The 16,274-nt window shown below is 39.5% G+C and overlaps 1 protein-coding gene across 13 annotated transcripts in view; it reads left to right on the top strand.

Annotated features, from left to right (window-relative positions):
- Cdk12 (cyclin dependent kinase 12) overlaps positions 1-16,274 on the top strand; it is a 132,597-nt gene that overhangs the window by 72,083 nt on the left and 44,240 nt on the right. For 6 of the 13 annotated variants that reach the window (XM_070028163.1, XM_070028165.1, XM_070028162.1 and 3 more), the window contains exons 14-15: positions 1,943-2,363; positions 14,357-14,466. In XM_070028163.1, coding sequence (XP_069884264.1) covers positions 1,943-2,363; positions 14,357-14,381 — 446 coding nt within the window. In that variant the 3' untranslated portion in view covers positions 14,382-14,466. Of the gene's footprint in view, positions 1-1,387; positions 1,677-1,942; positions 3,612-14,356; positions 14,467-16,274 lie in introns of those variants that run through there. The other 7 variants (XM_070028158.1, XM_070028157.1, XM_070028159.1 and 4 more) reach the window with 4 other exon arrangements.

Raw genomic sequence — 16,274 nt, 5'->3', positions numbered from 1 at the left:
ACTTTCATTCTCCTGATCTCTACCTTCCAAGTATCCTACATTACAGGTGTTAATTAGCAAGTGTTCCAGTTTCTATAGCAAATTTTTATTTTCCCCTGCCAACCAGCCTGTCAACAAGTAAATTAGTAGCAACTACATACAAGGTGACCAACTCATCTGTGGACTGGCCTGTTTTAAAACTGAAAGTTGGCAGCCTGGAAATGCCTTCAGTTCCAATAACATTGAGGTTATTGATTGCCCTACTTGTATATTACATATAGCACCTTACTTATTATTATCATAATACTTCACAATCTTAAATTTTTGTGGTGTTTTTAGAATGCTTTCATTTGTATACCTAGGAAATGCAAAGTTATTTACTGATTGTCTTTGCAAAATATAAGGTAAATTTTCTGCAAAAATATCTAATTATAACTAAAAACTTTATGGCTTGTCTAAGTCACTAGCTTAGATAATGAAGAATGGCTACATGGATTTGTTGGGGGGGCGTAGAATTTGGTTATTTGGGAGATAGGATTAAAACATTAAACCTTTTCTTTAGCAGGTTGACTCCCAGTTCTCTAAAGGCACTGTTTTTTTGTTTTTGTTTTTGTTTTTGTTTTTTTTGGTCAGTCGTGGGGCTTGAACTCTGGGCCTGGCCTGGACGCTGTCCCTGAGCTCTTAAGCTCAAGGCTAGTGCTCTATACCACTTGAGCCACAGCACCACTTCCAGTTTTCTGAGTAGTTTATTAGAGATAAGAGTCTGATGGACTTTCCTGCCCAGGCTGGCTTTGAACCACCATCATCAGATCTCAGCCTCCTGAGGATGTACAGGCATGAGCCACTGGCGCCCAGCAAAGGCACTGTTCTTAACTGTAGTTCTGTCTCAATGGTTTTGTATATCCTCAAACTCACGCCATTTTACATCTCTGCTCTCCTACATTGGCAGGCATTCATTATCACATAAGTGTTTGTGACAAATAGGTAAATTTAGATAGTGAAAAAAGAAAATCTGGGAAGTGATTTAAGAAGACAGAGGTCTTTATAAAGACTGAGGTCAATGATTTAATACATTTCTCAATACTAATTTCTTATCTCTAGAATAACATGTTTATCAACAACTCAGTTCTATATAACATCGCTTAGAGTGATTTTTTTTTCATAGCATGAAAAAATGCAAAGGTAGGAAAACAAAATAGAAAATTACTATGGGTTACTTTAGTCTTTATAATTATTATAACATAAGAAGTTTAATGTCAGCACTGCAGTTACTATTTTCTTATGAATGTAATTCTAGGGAGAGATGACTAAAGCCTGGAGAAGCAAATGTGTTTTTATACATGGCAGGAATGGGAAGTTTTTGCTTTTATTTCATCTTTCCTATGTATTGTTTTACTTTGTATTTCAGGTAACCTTATATCATCAAACATTCTGTAAATGTGTTAATCCGCCAAGTCCCATTCAAGGTCTCTGTTACGCAGGAAGATAATGTCTTAGAAATATGACTGCAGAATGCATATTGTTCCCTCTCATCTTCTTTCTGCTTTATTTTCAATAATGTTTTGATCTAACAGCAAAAAGGGAAGTTGCAACAATCTACATATTAGCACAGCTCTTTAAGCAAGAAAATGGAAGAAATCTCAGAAAAAAACCAGAACAGTCATTTGAAACATGATTGTTTTACACCAGCTGTTAGATATAGAATGCAACTGTTTTACTTTTAATCTTGATTTTCTTTATAAATTATAATTTTCTGATTCCAAGATTTTATTCTTTATCTTGTTACTTGTATTGGTACTTATGTTGGGGTGTGTGTGTGTGTGTGTGTGTGTGTGTGTGTGTGTGTGTGTGTGTGTATGTGTGTGAGTGCGCACGTGTATGCACACACGCGCGCATGTGAGCATGTGTTTATAATCACATGTGATTTTTAAGATGGTGTTTAAAAGAAGTAACCCTTCCACAGCATGTCCTCCTCACATTCTTCCACCAGAGAAGAGGCCCCCTGAACCCCCTGGACCTCCACCGCCGCCACCTCCACCCCCTCTGGTTGAAGGCGATATTTCCAGCGCCCCCCAGGAGTTGAACCCCGCCGTGACAGCCGCCTTGCTGCAACTTTTATCCCAGCCTGAAGCAGAGCCTCCTGGCCACCTGCCACATGAGCACCAGGCCTTGAGACCAATGGAGTACTCCACTCGACCCCGTCCAAACAGGACTTACGGAAACACTGATGGGCCCGAAACAGGGTTCAGTGCCACTGACACTGATGAACGCAGCTCTGGTTCAGCCTTGACAGAATCTTCTTTGGTCCAGACACTGGTGAAGAACAGGACCTTCTCAGGCTCTGTGAGCCACCTTGGGGAATCCAGCAATTACCAGGGCACAGGGTCAGTGCAGTTCCCAGGGGACCAGGACCTCCGTTTTGCCAGGGTCCCCTTAGCATTACACTCAGTGGCTGGGCAACCATTCCTGAAGGCTGAGGGAAACAGCAACTCTGTAGTACATGCAGAGACTAAATTACAAAACTATGGGGAGCTGGGGCCAGGAACCACTGGGGCCAGCAGCTCAGGAGCAAGCCTTCACTGGGGGGCCCCAACTCAGTCTTCTGCTTATGGAAAACTCTACCGGGGTTCTACAAGAGTCCCATCACGAGGAGGGGGAAGAGGGAGAGGAGTTCCTTACTAACCCAGAGACTTCATTGTCTTGAGAGATTCCATCTCTATCCATCTTTCCATCCAGGCCTCTGAACCTTTAATGAAATTACTTGCCAGAGTGAGGTAATCATCTGCATTTGGCTACTGCAAAGCTGTCCATTGTATTCCTTGCTCACTTGCTGCTAGCAAGTGACTTAGAATGTTGGCACCAGTTCTCCTGGGATGGGCTATAGCTAGAACATTTACTTCATATCTACCTACAGTAGAGAATATGGAGAGGGTCATTAAATTGAAAAGTAAATGTTGCATTAATTAGCTTATTGCCTGCACTTCTTAAGCAGAAGAGAGAATAGATTCCCTTTTGAGATGGCTCAGGAGAAGCTTTCTTTGTTTTTTAAAGTTTTTTTGTTTTGTTTTTTTTTTTTGTTTTTGTGGTTGGTTTCTTATGAATTTTAATTTAGATTTTCCCCTCGTCAAAAGAGAATAGTGTTCACAAAATTTGACCTGTTCTTAGGCTTTTGCTAGAAGTGAAACGAGTGGCCTGGCTGATTTAAATAAAGGTTTCCTTCCTCTCCACCATGTCACATTTTTTGCTTTTAAGTGAACACTCCCCCTTGACCCCTGTTGAGCATCTTGAACATACCTTTTTTCCAAATAAATCACTCATGCTTAAAATTTGCTCCACTTTGACAAAAGATATGCCTCTCTCCCTGCACGTTAAGCAGGTTATAGAAAGTGGCATTCTTGGGCAAGTAGGTAGACTTTACCCAGTCTCATCCCTTTTTTTGTTTGTTTGCTTTTCTTTCCTTTACCTTTCTCCCCTCTCCTCCATTCCTTCTTTTTCCCCCTCCTTCCTATTTTCTCCCTCTCTCTCTTTGAGGCATTTGTTTGGAAAAAAAAAAATCACTGAGCTGCCCAAGAACCTGGAATAATAATTAACCTTTTTTTTTTTTAATAAAGGAAAGGAAATTCAAACTCCTACATTGTTCTCTGTAACTCTTCAATTCTAAAATGTTTTGTTTTTTTAAAACCATGTTCAGATGGGGAAACTGATTTGTAAAGTATGGACAGCTTAGAATATTGCTACTGAGCTGTAGTTAGAAATGATGCCTCCATTCCTAGAGGGCTTATAAGAGCAGTTATCATATTGTTTACACATACTATTTTTATGTCCCCCTCCCCAAAAGAAAACCACCGTTCAAATAGCATTGTGCTATTGTCAAAGAGAATTAAAAAAAAAAAAACCTCCTGAAAATATATGGAAATGTAACCTAGTTTGGGGTGGATATTTTTTGAAATATATCAATACCTGATACCTTTTTTAAAAAGATAATTTTAAAATAGCATACTGTGAGAAAGAACAGTATTGACATATACATATCTCCAGCATGTATATCCTACCAATTTTAGGGACTTTGCTCCAGAAAGATTTGGTTTTGATTAAAAAAGAAAAGAAAAGAAAAAAAAAAGGGTTAAGTGTAAATTGCCTGGCAAGAACTTGCCTTATAACAAGAAAGGAAAAAGGCTCTCAGGTTGGGATAACTTGAGAGGCTTCTCATTCTAACTTCTATTTCTATGAGTACCAGCTTATGGAGAATTTTAAAAACAGATACATGTCATTATTGATCTTCACAGTCTTAGTCCTTTATGAAATGTAGTTTAGGCAACCCCCCCTCTTTTCTTTTTACAAAGAAAGGCAAAAATCCTCTAGTATCTTGGAATACTTGTAAAAACTCAAGTGAAGTTTTATGTTTCAATGCCAGGTTCTTAAACAATAAAATTACTTATAAGAAGAAAGGTGCATTAATTAAAAAAAAAAACTTTAAGGAAATGAAAGAAGAACCCTCTTCAGATACTCTGATGAAAACTATTTTCCCTTTACTGATACATATATGTGTGTGTGTGTGTGTGTGTGTGTATATATATGTGTGTGTATATATATATATACATATATACATATATATGTATATATAGGTGTATTTCTTTGTTCTCTGGGTTTTGGTCTGGCCTTGCTCTCAGGCCAGTAATCAAACCTTCTAACCATTTTGGCTTTGATGGGTTTTGTAAACCAGTGTGTCCAGCTAGATTTCCTAGGCACACTGACATAATATTGGTAAACCACACTTACTGAAGTTCATCTGAACGTTCTGTCTGATAACTTTTTAGTCTTCAGACATGGGACTTTGTATGTTAGAATATTTGAATTTGAGGTATTGGACTCCATTCCTCTGTTTTTGGTTAAAGCTGAGCCTGGAATACGTTCAGTAGTATCTACCCAGAGAAAAAATAATTGTTTTCCCACCAAATATGAATAAAATTCTCTATATTTTCATTGTATTTTGGTTATAAACAATCATCAGTAGTGTTTTTTCTTCCCCTATGCCATCCCTTATTTTTAATTATGCCAAATATTCTAAATAATATACGTAAGCTTCCATTTCTCCATCCCTACTAGCGAAGGGGGTGGGTGTATGTGTGAATGTGTGTATGTATGATCCCATCTCACCCTCACCCTCATTTGGGGCATCTTTAAAATGAAATGAAATTTTTTTAAAAAATTTTGACTCTAAAAATGGGAGAATTGTTTTAATATTCTGGAATATGTGTGGAGGAAAAAAGTATTTGCGGATTTTTCAGCTACATTGTCTATAAACATGATGGAAGTAAAAGTTTGGCTGAATTTCAACTTGACTGCTTGGAAATTACAAACCAAATTCCATTCAAAAGTGGTTTTGTTTTTGTTTAAAACTATTGTACCATGGGAAATACTAAGTCTATTAAATTCATTATTTTGAACAGATGAGAAATCTGATCCTGTTCATGATGAAAGGCAAAACTGGTTTGACCATGATCATTTTTGTGGTTTTGAAAACAAATTTGTCTAACCATTTCCTCAGTTTTTTCTTCAATTACTTGTAGGAATAAGAATTTGAAAATAACATCAGATGTTTAAAGCAGAGCAGTTAACACAAATTTGTAATTAGGATTTTTGTTAGCTTCTGCCACAGACATCATCCAACCACTTGTATGTGTGTGTATAATATGCATATATAGTTACAGTGCTAAAATGGCTATCAGCAGGTTTTGAGAGAAAGCAATGCTGCATCAAAAAGTGTCAGTTGCCACCTCATTCTCCCTAGGTTCCTGACACTGTTTTCCTTTCTCTTGTTTTTTCCCCTCCCCCATCAGGTGTATCTTGTCTATGTACAGATATTTTGTAATATATTAAATTTTTTCAGTTTATAAAAATGGAAAGTGGAGATTGGAAAATTAAATATTTCCTGTTACTATAACACTTTTGCTCCATTGCATTTACTTCTAATGTCTATACCCTCTGAGCATATCTAATGAAGGATATTTTTCCTCCACTTTATCCTTAGGGGTTCTCTGTCTCAGAATTGCTATAGATTCATAAACTGCCAAAACAAAAGATTCTTAGGGACTGGAGAGGTGTATGAAAACATTAGAGACTAGAAAAAAATTTAAGTGGGTTAGGGGAATCCATAAAATGTTAATTTTTTTTAGTAGAAAAATCACACAAATAATGGTGGTATGAAGCCATCAAGAGTTGAGCTACATGTACCCTGACTCCTCCTGACAGGAGAGGTAAGTGGGTTTTAAGCTCAACAGTCATCAAGGAAAGTTGGTAAGAAGCTGTTTAGACTTGAAGGATACTCTCAAACCAGGCTCCTCAGTATCCCGGTTCCCTGATTCCATTATGTTATAAAAGAGTGACAGCATGGGGATTGGTGTACGTAATTGCTAAGATTTCCTGGGAAACTGTCAATTCAGGATGTAGATCAAAGTTAAAGGCTTATTTAAGAGTTTTATATTTCTAAAATCTTTCCTAAAACTCTAAAGGGAGAATTACTTTCCCTTTCATGTTTAAGGACACTGAGGATAAATTTTCCCATATACTATACCTCAGTCTTGCTGTTATGACCATTAGGCAAATAGCAGCTGAAAAGCCATCAGGAGATAGATGTCTGGAAGTTGTAAGCTCTAAAAGGTACATCCAAACACAGGAAATGAGAAATTCAAAAGCTGTTGATGAGGGTAGCCAGCCTGGTTTTGAATCCTCAAGATTTTTGTGAACCCTTGCCTTTTGGTTTAATCATGTCCTTTACCCAGGAGAGAAGAGATTGTTCCAGATCATGGAACTATGTGTTTCAGGTTAGTCCTTAGAGATAAGGAGTTAGTTTTAGGCCTTCTATATTGTAAGCTAATAACTATGAGTTTGAACTTCAACGTACTAGAGAATAGTGTTTCCATTTTTTAGCAGTGTCTGTCAACAATTCAGGCCTAAAGACTTGACTTAACTAGCCTGGACTTTTTCCCTCATACCCAAGATCATAACTGAATAGAAAGCATACAACAAATTTCTTACGCATTATTCTCCTAGACATTCTTAACTATATGGAAAGGCTAATGCCTCAAGGAAGCTAATAGTATTCTTGCCAAACAGATTTCCATTATTAAATATTGCTGACTTTTTAAACTGTTCAGTGGCTTCTCCTTTCACATCTTAGTCATTCTGAAGGACTAAGTGGAATGGGAATGAGGAGTTCCTCAATGCAGAAATAACTACCATTCCTAGGGAGAGGTAGGCTACCAAGTCTTCTGGTTGGCCTGAGAGGCAAAATGAAAATTATTGGACACTTCAGTTGATTCTATTTTCCACATGTGGTATTTTTTCATCTATAGGAACACCCCTAGTGTTTCAACAGCCTTGGAATTACTCTAAATAAATTGAGAATGTAGGCAGGAACTTTAACGCCTCTAGGAATCATTGTTAGAATTCTACCAGTCTTCACTCTGGGTAGCTGTCTCTCCATCACTTATCCACCCATCCACTTTTTATTTACTTCCCCCTTCCCTCTCTCACCATCCAACTAGAGTGATTAGGCCTACCGTGGGTATTGATTGCTTCCTACTGGATATTTAAGGTTCCATAATTTTGAGGGGTCTTTAGAGGTGATTGAGAAGACAATTGTCTATTTGGATGCTCAAGTTATGGGTGGGAGGTGGAAAGCAAAGTAATAATACTTATTGCCAAGAGCCATGAAAGGAGCTTTTAATTCATGCTATATGCCCATGAAAGGAATTACCTTTTAGTGTCTCTGCTTCTCCTCTTTAAACCTTCATCTCTTGTCCTTTTCTCCCTTAACCTGAGATTGTTGCATTTACTGGTCACATTTCTGAGTTCAGTCATAGGTGGTGTCTGTGTGGAAAGTAAAGGTTGGGAAAAAACAAACAAACAAACAACAACAACAAAAAACGGCTCTGGTACCCAAGAGGAAAGCAGATAAAGGTTGCTTTGATATCCTGGTGATTAATGTCCTGGGATCCTAAAATTTTTTGATCAGTAGATTGCTCTCATTTTATCTCTTGTCTTAATAATTAGCCCAAGTCTAAATCTGAAAGACCTGATGTTGAGTACTATAGTCTTTAATGTCCTTTAGATGAGTAATTGTTGACGAAACTTTTTTTATTGTGCTGTCCTCAGCTTCAGCATACTTCTCTGAACTAAAGATAATAACCATGAAGTTTACTGAGAAATTCTCTAGGGCCTGGAAATAGATGGATTTCTGATGTCTTGTTTTGACATGGTTGTCAACTAAAAAGGGTTCATAGTTCTAAAGGGAAAAAGGATATTGTAACCAAGCTGAACCATCCCCTAGGGAGTCACCATAAAGAAACCTTTAGGAAGGCTATAATGTAGCAGTCAGAGCTAAAAGAAGAACAAACCTAGGCCTTTACCTGGTGACTTTTCTCTACTGGAAGAACAGATTAACTAATGGGCTTTAAGAGCTTTTTCCTGCTTGAACTTCAGTATTGCCTAATGAGCAACATGGTGAGATCTGCTTGTAGACAACTATACCAGGTTAATGCAATTTTCAGTACTTATAGACTTGAGGGGGGAAAAGCAGGCTAAGTTAATTCAAAGACTTAGAAAAAAACTTAGGAACCTGATCTTTCACATAATTCAGGAGCTGCTGTACTAATATTTGTCATTTCTGTTAGGGGATCAGAGGTCTCACAAAATGAAGAAATATAAGGAGGTAAAAATAAGGGTAAAAAGAGCTTGAGCAGTTTTGGTAGATGTACTGAAGAATTAGAGATATGAGATGGAAGGAAAAATTGTGATTGGTCTGGTGAGTTTAGGGGATGATTGCTTTAGAAGTTCACAGTTTATTTCAGGGAGGCCCTATTACAGCACCTATATGAGTAAAAAAGATTTGGTCACAGTAGATGCATCTTTAGGGTTGGAAGATGGGGCTAGAAATGATAGGCTGAGGATAGTACAAAAATATTTTCTATAAGAATCTAGAGAATAAAAGCACAGATATTGAGCAAATATTTTTAATATGAGTAATACAATTGAAAATAACCCACAAAATACAACATCTTGAAAAACCCAAAATTTACTACTATTGCCAATTTCTATGATGTTTAAAGCTTAAAGTTGCTTAGCATTACTTCCTGCATTGTTCAAGAAGTAATTTAGGGGCAAAGAGGAAGTGATCTCATGTTAAAACTTATTTGTATTTTTTGAGTTTTAATACTGTCCTGCAAGTGGTTTTATATATTTTAGGTCAACCAGATGACTGGTATTATTCCACTTCCCCTTGTTTTGGATAGTATACAGAAGAATAAATGAATCAGAATATGTGAATTAGAGCTACAGAATATTTATACTGCAAAATGGCATTCATTTATTTAGTTTGGGACCAACATTGGCCAATAGTGGGTGGGGAAAGGGGGAGGGGAGGGAGTGGGTCCAGGAAACTGGAAGAAAAGAAAGAGGGGGAGGGAGAAAAACTAATGTTAAGTATTGTTATGTATCAGTTATTGTGCTAAATTGCTTTTGGTTTTAGTATCTTGATTCTTAGACAACTTGGGAATAAGGGTTGAAAAGAATAAAAGGCAAATCCTCTTTACTATCTAGAGCAATATTTATAAGAAAAGGGAGGAGTGGCAGAGCACTTTTTCCTCTCAATTCAAAGGCTAACCTAGAGGAAGTGAATAATCAGCATTGGAAAGTAAGAGTACTCAAAGTACTCAACAAACAGGTTGAAAGGGACTAAGGACTTCTCCATCCTACAGACCTAAAACAATGACCACAGGTAGATCTGGTAGGGAGCAAGATTATTCATGTCATTGGGGTATTTTCATTCTAGAAAAAAAGATCTTTTTTAAAAAATTAGTTATGACCCAGGAATTTTAGATTAATCTTGGATATAAGGAACAAAATAAGGTTTCTCATCCTAAGATGTCTTTTAAGAAAATGTTTATGTACTATGAATCATGATAAATTCTTTAAGTGACTGTGTTTATTTTTTGTTTTTTTTTTAAATAACATTTCAAAGTCATGAAACTGAATTTGTGATTTTGAAAAACCTTGGTGTCAAGTTTGGGGACAGGTAGCAATCTGAAAAATTGACAGTAAGATTGTGGCTGTTTGGTGTAATATCCCAAGAGTTTTACCATGAAGGCTGCTTCAGTGGGGAGCAAGAATACCATTAGCAGAGTACATTCCTGACTACAAGACAAAATTCTGGGATAAGAGGATTGAAGGCGGGTCCCACGTTTAGGAGAAATTAGGGAAATGAGTCTTGTACCTGGGTGGAAAATGAGAAATTAGAATTTTTGTTTTGATTGAGATGAGGTCTTAAACTCAAAATTATCCTGCCTCAGCCTCCCCAAGTGCTGGAATTACAGGTGTGTACCACCACATATGTCTTGAGAATTGATATTTCTAAGTCAGTACATTAGGCAGATTATAAATGAAAAGTACCCTAACAAGAAGCCAAAGCCAGAGAAGCAGAAGAAGTAATCAAAAGATTTTTTTTGGGGGGGGGGGGTCAGTCCTGGGGCTTAAACTCAGGGCCTGGACACTGTCCCTGAGCTTTTTTGCTCAAGGCTACTGCTCCATCACTTTGAGCCACTGCATCACTTCCAGTTTTCTGGTGGTTAATTGGAGATGAGTCTCACGGACTTTCCTGCCCAAGCTGGTTTTGAACCATGACCCTCAGATCTCAGCCTCCTGAGTAGCTAAGATTACAGGCATGAGCCAGTAGTGCCTGGTCCAGAAGTGATTCTTGAAAGAGAAATCAGGGAGCACAGAACAGAAGAGAGGAAGGTGAGCATACTAGGAGGTTCATGGGAGGCGATTAAATGTGTTTTGTGCAAAGGGCTATGGATTGACTGACAAGGATGGTACAGGAAAGGAGTATTAGGAAATGAAGCAGTCTTGTTGGCCTGAGTGAGGAACTGGAATTTGGCTTGGTAAGCAGTAACAGACTGAAAATGATGCTGAAGACTTTTGCAACTGCATTGGGTCAAGGAAGCAGAAGAGTTCTCTAGGATGTTACTGTTCTTGCCCATAGAGGAGGTGGTAATGCTTGTGCTAGAGGACAAAGAAGAAAAAGGTCCATAGACTTGCTCATAGTGTGTATGTAAGGGGAGAGATAAAAGATATCCAGCTGATGATCCCAGGAAACATTTGTGCTGGTAATAGTGATGAAGGTTTGTTAGAAGTGGCTGCTTTGTTTATTAAAGGAGGAATTGTTTTTAACCAGTTAATACAGTTAGTCTGTGTTTAGTATTGCAGAGTCTAGATGGTGAGCTTGCCAGGGGGGACAGTGAGTTGTGCACTATCCAGATGGTATCCTGAACTTCTCCTTTTTCAGGTCAGAGAATGAAGCAAGAGTCAACCTTACTAGAGTATATCACAGACTTTTAAAATATTAGCCCATTCAGGGAAAGAAAATACTTTTTTTTTTTTTTTGCCAGTTTCTTCCCCTTTAATGCTTTGAAAATGGGATATGACTAGCACGTGCTTATGGATGTACAATTCTCTGGCTTGATTCTGGGAAGGCCTTTTTCAGTCTCTCCCTAGGGGTCATTTGTATCTCTAGTTCCTGCTCCCAAAGCCATAAAGTGGGAGCCCCCATTTATTAATTGGGTTGGGACTGGGGAGGGGACCGGCAGGGGACTCTTTAGTGCAGCAGGCGGGGGTCTTCTCGAATGAGTCCATTAGCCAGCCCCAACGGCAGCTGAAACGGGGCCGCAGCCAAGTCCTCTCTGTTTCAAAAACCCTCCATTGCCTGCAGCAGATAAGAACAAGGCCTGCGGGAGCCCTTAGCTTCTGATTGCAGCTGTGAGGAAGGACAAAACAATTTATAGGAAGCCAAGTAGGTCCTGTCTCACTGTCTCTTCCTTTCCAACTTTGGGGAGGAGGAAGACTGGGATGCTGTGTCACCTGTCACTAGGGCTTCTTACAAGCACATAAGCCTAGAGAAACAGGAGTGTATGGACACTGATTGAACATTTATGTGGATATTTTAGGTGTTTATACATATCCATTCTTCTCATCTACATACAGTTATGTTGGATTAGCAGCCACTGCTTAGTATGGGGCTCCCTAGAGCAAAGCCAAATGTGGGTTTATTTAGTATAACAAGGGAACAGGAGGAACTGTGGGCAAGATTGCTTATCATATTTCTTCCTATCTTGTACCTTCCTTCTGTCTCCTATTTCTTTACCAAGATTCAGGGTAAGAGGTAATCCCCCTAATTTCTTTTCCTCTTAAGAAGCAAGGTCTAGTACTTAGTGGAAGACTTCCTCCTGGGACTCCCACGTCCCTTTAGTTAAATCTGCATGAGAAAGTTAGATTGGTAGCATCTCTCTACCCTGTCGAGAGAGGGGTGAAAAGTAGGCGTATCCCACTTCCCAAGGGAAGTACACACATTATTCTTTATAGAATTGTAGACTATCAGAACTAGAAGGAAAAAAAAAAAAGTCCTGTAATCCGCCTCTCAGTTTACAGAGCAGGAAATAGAGGCTCAGGTAAGGGAAATAGCTTAGCAGTGGTCTCAGCAATGTAGTTCAGCTAGCCAGGACTAGATTCAAGAGGCCAGATCTTACCCATTATGAATATTAGAGCCACCCATTCCTGAGACCCTTATGCCTCAAAAAAGGAAGGAGACTGAGATTTTTGAGGGGGAGAACAAAGATTGAGAGGAAAGATAGATTTAAAAATCACTAGTAGAAAAACACTTAAATGTATTTTTAACTTGAAGGTTAATGGCTCAATATACAAATTGTACAAATAATTTTTATTTAGATATAAAAGCTCTGCTTCATTGGGAAGCAAATGGCAGCCACAGCCAAAATGCCTAATACCTTCAGAGTTGCTCCAAATTTCCAAGAACACTTAGTCACCATCTCTGAAAGCTGGTTAGCAGGAAAAGATCCTCAAAGCTAACTGAGGAAATCACCCTAACTCTATTCTGATTCCTTTGTATTGCAATACAACTATATTGAAAAGAATAAGGAATGGAAAAGGAAACACATCTACTTGAAAGCTAAGATGGAAGAGGTCTCTGAATGAGAGATGGGATAAAACTCGAAGCAAAATAAAGTACTCAGATTATAGAAAAATTGGGAGGAAGGAGTCTTAACCTTTCTTCCCCTCCCCCCATATAATTGTTTGGTGTTCTTTGCTCAGGCAGAAGGAAAGGTAATGTTCCTAAATTCAGGTGATGGCCTAAATTCAGGTACTAAAACTCCTTTTCCTGTTTTAGACTTCTTTTGAGTATATGAAATTGTGAATCAGTTGTGTATAGAGAGGGGAATGCTGAAGAGAGAAAGATGCCACTGAATAACTTGGAGAGTTACAGGTCTAGGTCAGTGGGCAGGAGATGTGCAAAATGAAGATTGTCTGCAGATGACAAAGAAGTAGGTCATATTACATACCCTTTATATTTGGTCCACCACACCTTAGCTGATAGCATAAGCGGAATGTCCAGTTGGTGCCACGCAGATATGTCTTTCCTAGGGAATGTATGATACTTATCCCAATTGCATCAAGTCTGCTGTTCTGCAAATCTTTTTGTTTCATAGTTGAGGCTCTTCTGCCTCAGAGTCCTCCTGTGATGGACAAGAGAACCTCAAATACAAGCTAGTGTTTTGATCTAAAATTGAATAACCTCCAAGTTATCTTCTTGCATTAAGCTTTTATTAACTATGAACCTTAATTGCCCTTTGTAGTTCCAGATTTTGCAGCTTCCATTTCTATTGAATCTCCTTAATTTGTTGCTCAGTATAGGGTCCATAATATGTGGTGTGTGTGTGTGTGTGTGTGTGAGAGAGAGAGAGAGAGAGAGAGAGAGAGAGAGAGAGAGAGAGAGAGAGAGAGAGAGAGAGAGAGAGAGAGAGAGAGAGAGAGAGAGAGGAGAATGAGCACCCTGGGGCTTGAACTCAGACTCGGTGCTGTCCCTGAGCTTTTTTGCTCAAGTCCAGTGTTCTATGCACTTGAGCCACAGCTCCACTTCCAGCTTTTTCATGCATGGTTAATTGGAGATAAAAGTCTCACCCAACAGCCTACCCAGTCTGGCTTTGAACTGCAGTCCTCAGATCTCAGCTTCCTGCACAGCTAGGATTTCATGTGTGAGCCACTGGTGCCCAACTCAGAAACCATGGTTTTGCATATACGAACCTAGAACTAGTTTCTTAGATGTGGAATCTAGAACAGTCATAACTCTCCAGGAGCAAACTTAAGTTTCATCTGAAACCTGGGGAATATAGGTTTGAGGGAATAAGAGGAACAACTACCATAAACATCACCATTACCTATGAACACCATGTTCCTGGGTAAATAGTCAAAGAACTTTGGTGTTCCTTGTTTCATATCTTACATAGCCTGTCATTTTCCTTTGCAGGTTGCAACAACAGCAACAGGGATAGCCCCTAAGGAATTCCATGATGCTCATCATTCATCTTGCATCCAGAGTCTAACAAATAAAGTCTTTCTCACAGAACTTGGAACCAGGTAGGAACTTAAGGCTAATCAGAGGCTACTTACTTGCTTTTTTTTTTGGGTCCGGTCGTGGGGCCTGAACTCTGGGTCTGGGTGCTGTCCCTCAGCTCTTCAGCTCAAGGCTAGCACTCTACCACTTGAGCCACAGCGCCACTTCCGGCTTTTTTTCTTTTTGCTTATATGGTGCTGAGGAATTGAACCCAGGGCCTCAGGCATGCAAGGCAAGCGCTCTACCACTGAGCCACCTTCCCAGCCCCTACTTGCTTTTATATGGGGTATAAACTTACCTCTTATGAGTATCTCATCCCCACATATCTCTGGAGGAGTTTCCTTGGCTTTTATTTGACCCTGTTCTGGGGTCCTAACTTCTGGATCGCAAGTTCCCCCTTCTGACTAGAGTGGGTGTGCTGCTTGCATGGCACTAGCTGTCATTTATTTCATTTCTAGTTTTTCCTCTTGGCTAGCTGTGTTAATGAGTACTTATCCAAGGTAGGATGCTGATGTGCTTACTTGGTTGCAGTCCTCATCTCTGGGATAGTTGTTCCACCACCAAAAGATAATAGTGTGTGTGTGTGTGTGTGTGCGCGTGCGTGCGTGCGCATGGGCACGCACGCGCGTGCCAATTCTGAGGCTTGAACTCAGGGCCTGGACACTGTCCCTGAGTTTTGCTGGTGCTAGTGCTCTACCACTTGAACCACAGCTCCACTTTTGCCTTTTTGGTGATTAGTTGGAGATAAGAATCTAACAGACTTTCCTGCCATGGGCTGGCTTTGAACTGATTGAAACCTCCTAAGTAGTTAGGGTTATAGGCATGAGCCACCAGCGCCCAGTTTCAAAGTGTAATTTTCTATCCTTTTTTCAAGTCAAGATAGGTCAGTGCTGTCCCTTTTTATTGCCTCTCCATCTCCTTTATGGGTTCAGTGAGAGAGACTACTTGTTCAAACACTGGGTGAGACACCAGAAATACAAGCCTGCTGCCTTCTTCCTTTTTCCCCAATACCTGGAGCCAGCATCCTACCTACCTTGTTTGCTGGTAGGAATGCTTCTCTTCCTGACCCAAGAAGGGCCATATTTTCTCAGTGAGTACTTTTCTTTTTTTCTTTTTCTTTTTTTTTTTTTTTTTTTGGGTCCGGTCATATGGCCTGGACTCTGGGCCTGGGCGCTGTCCCTCAGCTCTTCAGCTCAAGGCTAGCGCTCTACCACTTGAGCCACAGCGCTACTTCCGGCTTTTTTCTTTTTGCTTATGTGGTGCTGAGGAATCGAACCCAGGGCCTCAGGCATGCAAGGCAAGTGCTCTACCACTGAGCCACCTTCCCAGCTCCTCTCAGTGAGTACTTTTCTTTCTTTTTTAGAGAGCATATTTTTCTATGTTGCACCGTCTGGTCCCAAACTCCTGCCTGCCTGCCTCAGCTTCACAAGTACCTGGAATTATGTCCAACAACAAGTACTACTACTACTACTACTATTTACTACTACTATTATTACCACCACCACCTCCTCCTCCTCCTCTTCCTCTTCTTCTTTCTTCTTTCTTATTCTTCTACTGCTTCTTCTTCTGCTTCTTTCTGCTTTCTTCTTTGGTTTGAACTCCAGACTTTGTGCTTACTTAGCTTGCTTGGTCTACAACTTGAGTTACTCCTCCAGCCTTGCTTTTTTGCTGGTTATTTTGGAGATTAATTTTACAAGCTTTTCTGTCCAGGTTAGCTTTGAACCATGATCTGGGTCTTAGCCTCCTGAATATCTAGGATTATTGGGGTGATGCCAGGCTTCTTGGAAGGTTTTTGTTTTTTGCATTTTGTTTTTTTGGTTTTTTGTGGGGC

Source organism: Dipodomys merriami, unplaced genomic scaffold, assembly GCF_024711535.1.
Source record: "Dipodomys merriami isolate MVZ:Mamm:240054 unplaced genomic scaffold, mDipMer1.0.p SCAF_19, whole genome shotgun sequence".
NCBI lineage: Eukaryota > Metazoa > Chordata > Mammalia > Rodentia > Heteromyidae > Dipodomys > Dipodomys merriami.
Note: the sequence above shows the minus strand (reverse complement) of the source record. Positions and strands in the feature narration are given on the sequence as shown.